This window comes from Lampetra planeri, chromosome 41 (genome assembly GCF_965212315.1).
Source record: "Lampetra planeri chromosome 41, kcLamPlan1.2.h2, whole genome shotgun sequence".
Taxonomy (NCBI): domain Eukaryota; kingdom Metazoa; phylum Chordata; class Hyperoartia; order Petromyzontiformes; family Petromyzontidae; genus Lampetra; species Lampetra planeri.
In genome coordinates, this window is record NC_136147.1 from 7006384 (window position 1) to 7020879 (window position 14496).

General features: G+C 41.1%; 1 protein-coding gene across 5 annotated transcripts in view; it reads right to left on the reverse strand.

Annotated features, from left to right (window-relative positions):
- Positions 1-4038: 4038 nt before the first annotated feature.
- Positions 4039-14496, reverse strand: part of LOC144732147 (sorbin and SH3 domain-containing protein 1-like) — a 94479-nt gene continuing 84021 nt past the window's right edge. For all 5 annotated transcript variants that reach the window (XM_078613467.1, XM_078613470.1, XM_078613468.1 and 2 more), the window contains 3 exons: positions 12835-12893; positions 11360-11466; positions 4039-10460 (listed from right to left, as the gene is read on the reverse strand). In XM_078613467.1, the coding sequence (XP_078469593.1) occupies positions 10393-10460; positions 11360-11466; positions 12835-12893 (234 nt within the window). In that variant the 3' untranslated portion in view covers positions 4039-10392. The remainder of the gene's footprint in view (positions 10461-11359; positions 11467-12834; positions 12894-14496) is intronic.

Consider the following 14496-nt stretch of genomic DNA (forward strand, 5'->3'; position numbering starts at 1 on the left):
CCGAAGTCGACCCCAATGGTTATTTCGTCTCAATTTCCGTGTTTGACGTTCCTCCACTCCGTCGTCAATTCTTGACCAGTGCTCTTTCTTGGCCAGTGCTCTTCCTCGCAAGGCTCTCGCGGGCCACTGGCGGCCCCTATTGGTGGCCTTTAGTGCGGCCCCTGGCGTGGAGCAATGTGAAAATACCGTCCATCATTATTCTTACTGCTGTCAAGCCCAAGAATAATTTTAAATGTGTGGCGGCCCTCACATTGACGATGTTTTATCGGCGAAAGTTGGTCCTTCCCCTCTGAAAATTAGTGAAGAACCCTGGTCTTGACCATTGGCCATCGTCCCCTGTTGCCATGATCTTTACTGCCCAAGCGCACTTACTTTTTGCCTGAGAGTCAAAGTAAATGGCTTTATCACGGGACCTTTTTTTGCCAGTATTAAAGTTTGAAAAAAATAAGAACCCTTTCTGGCAATAAAACAGGAAGCGTTAAGATGTCCAAACACCAAATGGATACCTTTTGCAAGGAATCAAGTCTGCGTTGTCCACACATACTTGTGGCGAACATGCAAACGAACTCTGATAAATATGTGTATCGTCTTTAAAAACTGATTGACCTGCACCAGAGACAGACTTCTTCATGGCCTTGTCTCACTACAAGTGTCAGACCAGAGAACGCTAATAGACGAACAGTACTAAGAAAAATCAAGAGCTTTTTGTTCATGACTTGTATGCACATTACGTGCGATTTCATGACATTCTTGTTAAGTTGTGGTAAATGCAGTGAAACAATGTCAAAATAAGATTGACGTTTATCACAATGTACTTATCAAAATAAATAATGCCTTTTGGCATCCTCTGGTCTTACACCGTTTTGAGACAAGGCTCAAAAGAAAGCTGTCTCTGGTGTGGACCAATCAGTTTCAAAGACAATGCATATATTATCAGAGTATTTTTTTTTGCATTCTGACCACAAGTATTGTGGTTAATGCAGACATAATTGTTTGTAAAAGGTTTCATTTTGGTGTTCTAACATCTTAACACCTGTTTTGTTGCCAGAAAGAAGGGGAAAACCTATTCTCATAAATAATGTCTGTCGGGTGTTGGAGGCTATAGCTGTAAACTGAACTTATACATACACGATCTAACCCAAAAGTAACTCATTGTGAATCATGATACATGTTTGGCCTGCGTATGAAATGATAATTTTTTTCCACATAGCCTTACACAATCCATCGACCACACAGCGTTTCTTCTGGGAGTGCAAAGTTTCAGCAGCATTGCCTCAAGGCAAGGAAAATTTCCATCTGATAGCTGAACTTCAATTTTGCCAAGAGGGAGGAGAAATATTGAGAAGAGTGGGACATTAGTGCATAATACAGGTTTTTTGGGTTAGATCAAATACATATATAAATGTGTCGTTTAATTAACCCACCACCATCCGACACAGCCAATTAGTAAGGTTTGTCACGTAAACAGAGCATGCCAAGTCGTTACTAGTGCAGCACACCGGAGTGTTGGAGAGCAAAGCCAGAACATTTACAGTCTGAGCACGACGTTTCGCCAGTAATTACAACTAGCTTCATCAGGCAACAGCCAGATTTGTGGAGAAATCCTCCTGTTTCCCATTGGTGGTATCTGAACTTCAATCTTCCCAAGAGGGAAGAGATATATTGAGAAGAACGGGACACGATTTCGCACAGAGTCTGAGAGGAAGACAGTCCTTGCATGAAAACATACAAGTGGTGTTCTAGAGAGAAGTGTGTCGACAAAGATGTATCTCGGCAAAAGGGTACATTCGGAGAGTTTTATTATTATTATACTCTATACAGATGTTCTTTACTAATTTCAGAGAGGGCCCCACTTTCCCCGATGAGACATCATCAGTGTGAGGGCCGCCACGCCGCCTGCAAGAGGTGTTTCCACATTTGTATATTGTCGGGGGCCTCACTGTTCTGTCGGTAAAGTCACGTAGAAAATAAAATACAATCTTAGAATACGACGTTTCGGTTACAACACAAGCAACCATCATCAGGTAAGAAAAAATGATAAAACACAGACACGGGAACAGCATAGGCAGACACACATGCAGTGAGAGACACACACCAAGATAAACAGAAGGACAACGAATCTGTGCCGAGGCCTTAAATAGAGAGATGGGGGAATGGCCTGGGCAGAGAGAGGACTGGGGAAGTGGGACCAGCTGACAAACGGCGTCCTCTGGTCGAACACCAATTGGGTCGAGGCTCAAAAGAAAGCCATCCATTGGTGTGGACCAATCAGTTTCAAGGAATATGCATATATTATCATAGTGTTTTTGTTGCATTTGACTGCAAGTATTGTGTTTAATGCAGACATGAATCCTTGTAAAAGGTTTAAGTTTTGTTGCCAGAAAAAAGGGGGAAATAACCCTATTATTGAGGAGGGAGCAGTGTGGAATTCCGGACCACAATGGCCGGAGGAGAGACAACGGTTTAGAGCCAGAAAATCGAAAGTTTGAGAAAGAAAATTTAGTAAAATTAAGAAGTGTAATGCAATGCAACACAGAGGGTCGGTTTCAACACGCAGTTAACGCATAGCCTGGTTGATTAACGTTCTTCCAAAGTTTGCTAAATTAGAAGTAAAGTATGACTTCACCGAAAAAATACAAAGAGTAATTCCTGCAGTCACGAAAGCTTCGAATCTAATTTGAGCTACATTTATTGAGATGTGGCTATGCAGCCGTTCTGGCCAAGTCTGACAAAGAATGCGAGCCGGCTTGTTGTTTCCACAACCATTGGCAATCGGGCTCAGCTGCCTTAGCCAGGGCCACGGATCAACCGCTCAGATGAGCCATCGAACCGAATGTACTGAATCTAATGTGCTATACATAGTTGCAGAGGTGTGGACTCGAGTCATGTGACTTGGACTCGAGTCAGACTCGAGTCATGAATTTGATGACTTGCGACTCGACTTGGACTTGCATAACAATGACTTTGTCCCACCTATGAGATGTGGACTCGAGTCATGTGACTTGGACTCGAGTCAGACTCGAGTCATGAATTTGATGACTTGCGACTCGACTTGGACTTGCATAACAATGACTTTGTCCCACCTCTGCATAGTTGTAATGCTGCCTTGGCCAAGCGCGCCACGGTTGCGAGATGTTAACTGCCTCGCCTGGTTCGATCCTGTCCCTAACGCCTGTATATTTGGAGTTTGCATGTTCTATCCGTGGTCGTGTAGATTTTTTCCGGTTTTTCCTCTCCACATTTAGAAATATGCGCTTGTATTATTTGGCTGCAGTAAATTTACAAACGATAATCCGCCACTTCGAATGAGCTATCATTTATGGCCAGGTCACGTCTGAAAAAGAGCAATATAGCTCAGTGGGCCTTACCTGGTAAAATAAAAAAAATGTGTTTAGTTTAAATACGAAATCATCATGAGCCATGGAGCATTTCCACATCGAGCCGTCGTGATTGACTGCAGATAGGACTCCACCTTGTGGCGTGGATGTGCAATTTACACGGTCGAAGCCCTGACCCAAACTCCTGCCATGTAATCTAGTTGATTGATGTGCCAAAAAGATGGGCCATTGTCCGAAACGGTCACTACTTTATATTTTCCTTCGAAGGTAGTGTTATGGACTAATGTGTAGAGGTTTTTGTTTTTTAATTTCTATTTGTGCTTGTGCACCGCTGTTAATGCAGTAGCACCACCAAAGAATTCATGTACATCCAGGGTTGTCAAGCCACATACATTGAAATTTTAAGTGACAGGCAATTGTATTTCTCTTTAGGGATTTTATGGAATAAATAATTCAGGTTTTAATATTAAAAAAAAACTCTAGACTAGTGGTTCTGCAGACGACTGTCGGTCTGTAAGGCAGTGGTAGGTGGTCCGCGATTCACAAAACACCATATTTGTTTTTATTTCATGATGGCCCATGAGATATTTGATGGTTCACAGTGGGTCTGAGTGTTCAGAAATGTTGGGAGCCACTGCTATAAAGCATATGTGGAGAAGGCTAGGGAAACTAGAAATTGAGAGAGAAAAAAACCCCACAATTTTCCAGAAAAAGCAGCTTTATTATGGGATTTTCTGTGCAGCAACACCAACACACAAACTGTAGTATGCAGCTGCACACATTCTGCAGGCCAGCACAGTCCCGTTTCCATGGAAATCCTTTTGCATGGTCACCCCTGCACAAAATGTAACGTTCCAAATTCTGTATCCCCAATCTCTTTGGCCATGCCATGGAACATTTTATACAGGGGTGAACATGAGAACTGTTCAGAGGTGGAAATAATATAAGCAGTTTGAATCAAATCATATTTCAGATATGGAAAGCACACACTCATTAATATCTATAGTATATTTACATGATTTCAAACCGTAACATTTCCAATCTGAGAACTCAGCTGCTCTAACAAAAGTCATTAATAAAATCGTTATGCAACTCAAAGCTCGGCATAAGTTGGTGATTCTGTACTGCTAGAATAAATCAAAAACAATAAATCACTGTGATTTGTGCTTTGATATATGTATAGTATAGTTTATGGAAACGTGTTTACTTTGTTTAACAACAGTTAAATAATGGTTTTATGTATTCTAAAACGTTTCACGTCAAATCTCAAAATAATGCATACGTGAATAAAATAGATGGATATAATTAAAACTTGATTATACAGTAATTACAGTTTTTATATCAAAGACGGTTAAAGAATTGTATGTGTGTATACCTAGGATGGGTGTCACAATACTCAAAACTGTGAATTTTTTCATCATGGCATTCCCATATTTCCTCATCCAGAATGTCAATCTGAATGGAGGGCACATAAATATCTTGTATATCACTCGAGCGCTCACAGTAATGTTAGAAACACTCAACTTTGAAGAAAATCATCTCTAATTCCACTGAAATCCGGTGTACTGTGATGCCGCTGTACACAAACTCCACATAGTGTACTAGAAAGGGTATCCGTTCAAACAAAGCCTATATATAATGGGACTAAAATAGTTCCACCAGGTACACTATCAATCATCCATTGGCATATTGATCATCCTGACCACTCCTAGGAAAGACTCAAGAATCAAGTGCGGTGTTGGGAAAATCATGGCATTTCTTTTTTACATTCAACTAGATGCTTTCTGTAGTTACAAAAACCTGTGTTATTTTCATGAGCATAGTGTATTGGTGAAACAAGAGGGTTATTTGTCCAGCCTCCTTTATAAGCATGAAATGAAGTAGGCGTTAGTAGCAAAAATGTCAACGTTTTACTCATCCTCACGATGCAAGGGACGAAAGGCCAATTCACGATATACAGTAGAAGCTGAATATAAAGCACTTCCTTTGAGAGCAAGGCCATGTGGGCTTATATACAAAGTATTTTGTTTGTATGAGAAGCTGCCCTTAACTTTCCTCCCCACTAGTGTGTTGCATGTGTTGCTCATACCAGAAATGTGCTTAGCTAAGGTGTGCTTACGGTATTTCCAGCTTCTACTGAGCATGCAAGTGTTATTTGTGCAGGCCTTTTTGGTACCTAGCTAAGTTCTTGTGCAACAGTATGTTTGATACAAGTGCACAGATGTAGAGATGAAACAACTCACAGGTCTCATCCATCAGAGGTTTTTTTGGGGTTAGATCGCGTAAATATAAATGTGTCGTTAAACCCGCCACCTCCAGATGCAGCCAAATAGTAAGATTTGTCACGTAAACAAAACAAGCCAATTCGTTGCTAGTTCAGCACATCGGTGTGTTGGAGAATAAACCCACAACATTTACAAATCGAGTACGACATTTATATTTATGCAATCTGATAATTAAAAAAAACCTCTATTATGGATATTGTTCGCGAAAGCCTACATGTTAAACAAGTCTCATGTTTACAGATTAGTAATAATCTACACTTGATTTTTAAAACTGTTATTTTGTGGAATAAAACATATCACACACATGAAGATAATACAGTGTTTTTTTAGTTTTCATACCAGAGAGCCTTGGCATTCCATTTCCTTCAGAGCACAAACATAAAAAACGCCATCTCTGACAAACGATTCCCATGTAAGGCCACTTTGTATGCCAAAGAAAAAAAGTCTTAAGCCAAGGTCACTAAAAGATCTGTCAGAACTATATATTAATCTTGAAATTCTATACACGAAAAAAAACCTCATGCTGTACAAATTTATTCATTACACATATGTACAAAAAGAAACTTCATATTTGCCAAGTGTTTGTCAATACATTGGCAAAAGGTTTTGTAAATGGGGACTTTGTTGATTGGAGGGATGGGCCTAGGTATGAATTGTTACAGGAAGATTACACAATATGTAGTTTAATTTAAAAATTAGCATTTAACATTCACAAAGCAAAATAAAGTTGTGCAGACAAACTCTTTAGTACTATAAAGCACATTTAGTGTATGCTGATAGTATATAATTTTGCAAGCCAAAACATAAACATTACTCGCTATAAGAAATACAAATGCAATTTGTTCTATACCAAAACAACATAAAATAGGCTATATTGTACTAAATTCACAAGTATGTAATTTTTGCAGTCGTGTGCTTCTATGCAATCCACTCCTACATTCAGATACCACATATATCATATGCAAGTGAAGTTTCAAAAGCAAATTATTACCCAACTCTAGTTCAACGATTGCTGTATTTTAAATGTTCAAATCAGCTCATCAGAAACTATTCTACGCGACAGCATATATAATAACATACCATCAAGGGGTGCAGTGTTTTCTTGCAATACTAGTTACACGTTTTTCTAATTAGGTCACCGAAGTGAAAGTGAATCGGCGTGCTTGTTAAACACGTGTTCGACGAAGTCATCGACTATTCTCAGTCTGCTGCAGGATGATAAAGGATTCTCTCAAATGACTCCACTCCATCTTTTGCAACTTGTGGCCACTTCAAGCTTGAAAATGTCTGGGCCTCATCATTCCTAATTGTGTTCTCTTGGTTGCCAGCTAAGTAGTTCTCGTTGTCCATCTGCTGTCTGTCCTTCACGCCACGTGTCCTTCCCAGTTCTACTTTAGCGTCTTGTTTGAAAAGCAAAACGTCCTTGAATTGTTTCCATCCATTCTTGAATTTTATGGCAATGTCCAGACTACATCTTTTCTTTCCATATATCTGTGTAGTGGCTAGCCTCTGATCCATCTTCTTCGAGGCCATAAAACAATGTAACAAAATAAAAAAAAGATAGATTTTTCTTTCAATAGACAATTACTATACATGCGTAAATAGTGAAAACTCCACCTAGCTTTTCATGCATATATAACCCCTATTTGATTTAACTTAAAACCCCTCCGAGTAGTGAATACAGTCAGTGACGTGTTTCTTTCCCAAATGTGCTGCAAATAAGCAAAGTCTTTATTCAGTAAGAGACTTAAAGGTAAATCAAAAGGCACAGTTATACAAATTAGATACATAGGCATAGCCAACCTGTGTTGTAATGACCCACAGAAAACACGACGTAACTTGCTTGACGAAATCAGGAAGGGCATTCGAGCCCACGCGTGTGGGAGGGTCACACGTGAGAGTTCACAACTTGTTTGTGACATTCCTTTCTGCTGACTACAAGGCACGCACACCTTTGATAAATAACGGGTAGGGTGGTCCTCACGAAAGGAAGGCTGATGGTAATACTGTACAAAGAGTTGTGTACTTTAAACTGCAGTATGACACACAGGAATCACAAACACTGCAAAAATGATGGTGAAGGTAAAGTCGCGGCCCTGCAATTTCTTACGTCGCTGCTGGCGAATAGAGCCTCTAGTAGACGGAGCTTTACAGAGCCCCCTCAAGAGGGTGATTGGCCTACTCTTCCACGCCGGCCAGACGTCTTGGAAGAGGTGGGAGTACGCACACTTTTACCCCACCACGTGCGACCTGCCGATCGAATAACTGCAAAATGTTGGATGTTTAACAATTTAACAAAGCGCCGAGTATTAATTTCAACGGTGTGATTAAATGCTCGCAAAATAAATGATGGTAGATGAGTTTTGTTTAAAAAAAAATGCTTGTCACAACTTTGCAACGTTAATAATTCAAGCACTAAACACGATAAAACATATTTCATACAGTATTACTTACGTGTAAAATTACTTATATATTAAATGCTTTTTTGTTAATGTGTAATGCATTTTATTACCATAATGCTACAAAATATGATAAATTTACAAGGAATTCCTAATGCAGCATCGCAGCTCTAAATTACTACAATTTGTACAAAAATAAATGTCTCAAAGCTGAGGTCTGGTGGTTTGCAAATTTGAATTGCATGATGGTTAATGGACTATGGTACATGGACAGAATTTCAATCGACAATATTTACCAGTATCATGAGGAACGTAACCAATGCAAGTTCCACGTTAACATTAACCAGCTGGTGGGGATAGATCAGAGTTCCAACCACTCATATAATATTGTTAATGAATAAAATTACACAATAAGCCTCATTCCAATAATTTATTACATTCAACATCTAACCACCTTCCACTTTTCTTTTTCTATCTTCCCTATCCCTGATGTGCTTGTACTTATTTCACTTTCCATTTACTGTCTCAAACAAATCGTTCATTTGAGTAGTAAATAACACCAACGTAAACTGTTGGTATCGTTTTGATTTTATTTAGTAAATTCTCTTTTCTAAAAATGTTTAATTGAGTTAATGAGCTTACAAAATATCCTGAACACCCAAAGGGTAATAATTCAGGCATTCAAAATTACAATGTGATCCTTTAAAAGTCCTTCGGGATTCCAATTTCAATGTTGTATTATACTTTTATATATATATAGAACACATGAAGCCCAATTCATGAACAATTCAACTGTGACAATCCCACTACTGGTAAATTCCAGGAAACCAATTCTGCCCCAGTCATGTAAAAAAAAAGTGTCACCAATTTGCCAGGAGGAATACGTCTGCTGCCATTCCACATGCAACCTTGCATCCCATCTTAAGCTAGGCGAGGGGCAAGGAAATTTTGCCTTAGATGGAGCCAAACAATGAGGATCCAATCAGCCACACGCACGCACGTGTACGTGTGTGAGTAAATAGCTTCTCCTGCCGCAGAGCCATTCCACAACAGTGAATTCGTTCTCGAAGCTATGGCCATGTTTTCACGGCGCTAACCCCACTCTGCAAAAAAGAGAGTAACGAAAGCCACAGCACCAGAGTACAGCTGCAAGTCTTGTCACATACATATACAACAAACACACAATTCTATGTATGCTGAACTTATTTCGCACCGTACATAGCCAACCGTGCTAATGATTTCTCTGCCACAATTGCGTGTTTGTCTTTTGTACGGGTCAAGAGATCATCACAGCTTATATCACATCTCATAATTTGCATCCTTCTTCCTGTCTGTTCCTTTAACTGTTGCACAATCATCACCAGTCCTCGGAGGACTATTCTGACAGTCTCAATGCCACCCTGGTTGCCCACTTCTAAGTGCCCACTCAAATGTCTGTCTTGGCAACCTGCCCTCCTCCATCCTGCACACATGCTCAGCCCATCACAACTTCCCCTTCCAATTGGGCAACCACTACAAAAATTGACACAAAGTCGTGTTACTCAATGCCTGATGATGATGATTATGAACATATGCCCACGCACACATATAAGAGTAATAATAAAGAGCAATATATAAAAAAATACTTTTGTCTCTTTTGAGTTGAGCCATTCCACCAGTGGAGAATGAGGAAGGCCGGAATTTGGTTCGCCCGGTCTTAGACGGGGCCTCTCATAGACTGCGAAATTCAAACGGCCTAGCCCTGAATGCGGGCCAACCTTCTGGAAGACGGCCCATTATGTCACCAAAATGGGGCAGAATTGTGATGAAAAACCGCTTCATGCATTGGGCTCCAGTGTCTCAAATGGGTATTTTGTACAAGAGGAGCAAGTAAACAAATATTAATAATAAATATACGTTTTGAAAGAACATTTCCCTAATTACAGCTCATTAACTGATTTCTTTCTGTGGATGTTTTTTGTATATTTCCACAAAGGGACAAATGTTTGGAGCGATTCTAGCAGTCATAATAGACATATAAATTAAGGCAACTCGTGCTATGTTTTAGAATGAGTCACTTTTTGTTATCTGGTGGCTGTTGTTGTGGCAGATGAGACACTGCTCTGAAAATTGCAGACTCAAGACAGTGGCAGAGTAATGAAGTACTGTACTGTAATGAAGATTACATCAACGGCGAGGCTTATGATTACGGCGACCTTGATTACAATGATAATTACAACTGACGACGCTATCCGAAAATACAACTGCAATAATAATAATAATCATTTCCTTTACGAATAGGTGTCCGTTTGAAGGGGTTTTTTTTTGCTAGAAAAAAAAGAGATACAAATGCGGTTGCACGATGGTGTTTAAAAGCCTAATGCCCCGGGATTAACATGGTGTGGGCTTCATGTAGTTTCCTGGGAAGGTGCCAAAGAGTTTTGTTCTTCTGGATGTACCTGTGAAAAGGCAAACAGCAGCATTCTATTAGATTCAGACCACACTCACGATAGATAATTATCATACCTGTCAACCCACACGGTTTACGCATATTCTTGTAGAGGGAAATTGGGTTTTCAAGTCCATACGGCGTACAAACGTTTCAATACGGGCAAGATGTTTTTTTGTCTATTTGTTTGAGTTTCTCCCTTGTGATGGGACTTTGTAGGATGAACGTTGAGATTTATAAGTGCACGGGGTGACCAATTGGGTCTGAATTGGTCTGTGATAAGATAGGGGCACTGATAAGGGGTTGTCAGGTATGGGTAATGATGATTTTGAAATAAAACTTGTGACACCCTTGTGAATAAGACCATGTCCTCATGTTGTCTTAGATTACTTTCCAATCTGGTGAAATACAGCAATACCTCGATATACAAAGTACATGCATTCCTGGAGCTTCGTTCGTCTGTTGAAACTTCGTATATTGAATAACTTATAACATTAGTACTATGAGGATGTGTTCCCAGCCTTCGTAACTTACTATTTAAAACTATAAACACTTCGTAACTTACCATTCACCATTGTAAACAAAGACAATTTATATTGAAAATGTTAGATTTCATACTCTACAGTATTAACATTAACAACTGGTAAATAAAATATAGTGAAAAAACATGACATTTACATAGCACCGGAGATCGCTAAAAGTATTACCTATTTAGCAATTTCAGTGTTTATTTATTATTTCACTTAATTTTATCATGAAAATAATGGTATTGAATCCAAAGTTCGTTGTCCTCAAACTTGGTATGTCGAATATTCCTACCTCGATGTATCACAGGTACATGTTTACTGCATTACATGTGGCTCTTTGCAAGCTTGAATGTTCACCAAGGCGTGTTTACTCCCGACGTACCTACATACCACCCGTCATCACACTTCTCAATGACGTCCACAATGTCGCCCTCCGTCAGCTCAATCTCATCCTTGTTCTGCGGCCGGTAGTTGTACATGGCTTGGAACCTGACGCGGGAAACAGGGTGGGGACAGGGACGATGCGGCGTGCACCTCCGATTAACACGGTTGGCTACGTACGGTGCAAAAGAAGTTCAACATACGTACACACGTACGGGCTTTACGAAGATCCTGCTTTGCCATTTTGGCAAATGTATTGTAAGGATAATTTTACATGTGATAGGCGCTACCATTCCCGCACCTGAGATTAGCACGGTTGGCTACGTACGGTGCGAAAGAAGTTCAATGTACATACATAACATTAAGTGCAGTGTTATAAAGTCATGATTAATAAAATAATTGAACTACGCCCCTGAAATCGCGATAATCTGTCACACCACTGGGGGGAGGATGGTGAATCATTCCACCCCAAGTTAATTAATTCTCGTGCAAGTACTATCTCATCAAACGTGGCCAGTGGTGGTGCACGCCTCTAATCCAGCACTGCGGAGGCGAGGATTGGTGGGATTGCAAGATTTTTTGCAAAACTCCCTTCCCATGGGCGTCGAAGAGGTGCCATACCCTGGCTTGCCAGGGGGGGGGAGGCGGTACAGCAAAGATGCAGACTCCACTTGTTTCTTCTGTATGGGATAGAGTGTTTCCCCCTTGCATGCGTGGGTTTCTCCAGGTGCTCCAGTTTCCTCCCACATGTAAGCAATCATTATTTGGCTCATAACGCCTTCATATATAGTGGAACGCAGAGCTTGTGCAACGGTTGGTGCCAGCTCACCACGTGGCTGCCTTCCCCACTTGTCTGTGATTTCATTCACCTCTGAGCCTCTCTGTCTACGAGAGTGAGCGAATGCTGTGCGGCGCATTACAAGTTGACATTATTATTAAATGTGAGCCATAAATTCAGTCATAATTATCTCAATTTAAAGGGACATTCAATGAGTCACCATAATTAAACGATCTGTATGGAAATCACTGGCAACGTGGTTGCCATGGCCACTGCCAGTGCCCCCCGCTTGAATCAAAGGCAAGAACCAGAATATGAACTTGGTTGGGAAAGGATTTGGAAAACGTACGCAACATTAAAACTCTTTACTCAGGAAAGTCTCAAGACTCTTTCAGGAGGGTCCTGTCATGTGATGTTGGACCAATTCAAAACATCCAGGGAAACCCACCATGTACATGAAGGGATAAAACTTAATACAGCATTCTCCTGGCCACTTCTCAGCCTATAATACTGGGCAAGCCCTGGTGGTCACCAATCCAAGTACTAACCAGGCTCAACTCAGCTTAACCTCCAAGTTTTGATGAGATAAGGCACATCTCTGGGCAAACTAATTTTGCCACACACGCCATCCTGTTATCCAGCACAGCTGCTTGTACTGCATTTAAAAGGGGAAACTGACAAGGTGGGCTAGGACTCACGGTTCGGCAGCAGTGTAAAAGCTGTCGTGGATTGTCTGTGATCCGGGTCCTTGCTGCTGCTGGGGAATGACGGGACAGGGTTTTTTACGGTGAGAACGGCGATTGGAGGCAGGAGCGGTCTCTGCCGCCGCCACCGCCGCCACCTTCGCCACCTCCGCCAATGTCGAAACCGCCAGCAGCGGCGTGCGCTCGCAGTCAGATGGGACGCAGCGGCGCACGGCGCTCTCCGCTATGTCCAAAATCTCACGGGCAATGGCACGCTGCGGAGGGGAGAAGGGTGCGCCCCCCGCCCCCCAGCGCGAAAGCCGTCGTCACCGGTCGTCGCGTCGGTTCGTCGTCGTCGTTGTTGTTGCGTCGCGGGCGAGAGACGAAGCAGAGAATGGATGGAGAAGTGATGGGGCACAGTCGGCGAGACATTCGGTAGAGTGATTACGAGAGAGGCAGAGAGAGGGGGGTGGGGTGTGATAGATTCCGAGGATGGCGTGGAAGAGGAGGAGGCCATGGTGCACAGCGAGCGTGGTAAAGCGTGGGCGTGAGAGAGAGGGGGAAAAGAGTTTGTCTTAGTTTATGTTGAGTGGATGTGCTGGATTACAGATAAATATGTGAATTGAGTGTGGCAATGCAAAAATAGGTTCAACGTTATATTTTTCAAAATAAATGCTGATTGGTGAAGCATTGAAAATTGCGTGAACAAATGTGTCAACGGTTGTTTGAATGTTACAATTTATAATCAGTCAAACAATTATATATTAATGAGACTGTCATTTAATATATATGTAAAGCTGTATTGATGCGTTCAAGTACATTTTTAATATAAATGTCTCACAGTTACCAAGAGTTTCAGGTGTAAACCAATTAGTTGATCGACATCAAATCTGCAGTCAAATGCAGACCGTTTAAAAGAAGAACATTATTTCCAGTCAATCGGCATTGCTGTAAAATGTCCTTATTTACAACACATGCTGGCTGGGTTAGTAAGCATTTTCGCTTACCACAAAGCTCTGTTCGCACTCTGTGAGCTCTGGTGATGAACTCAAATCACCTTGGACATTCTGCTGCCACAGTGTGGAATTGTGTGAAAAATCGCGAAGAAGAAAAATAAGAAAGAAGAGGAAAGGCAACAACTCAAGGCAAGAAGCTATAAACGCTCGCGGGTTTTTGAAGTTACACGTGGGTGGCAGGTGAAGGGAGCTGGCGAACAAGTGATGTTACGTGCGTATAGAGAAAGAGTTTCTTTAAAAATAAAACACGTCAAAAAAGAAATCGGAGAGCAAAATGAAAAAAGAAGATGGGTTTTCTTTTTTTCTCTCTCACAGGGATAGTGTCATTGTGAAAGATACAATTCCTCAAACAAATATGTCACGGTGTCAAAAGTTAAATCAGGTGAAACAGGTGAATATACTGGACTTCAAAACAATAAGTGATCAAAGCAAATTAAATACACAGCAGTGATTCATACATTACACATTCTTTGCAGTAGGCTACAGGTAAATTTGTTTTCACAAAAGTCAAACCGGCTAACACGCAGCTCTCGCATGGCCATGAGCACCATGATCAATGAGGCCGATTCCATAAAATGTCAAAAGCTATGTAGAGTTGGGCCTAGCTAATTAAAGGATGGGCAGAAAAGCCCACAATGTTACAGGCAGCTGCAGCAAACCG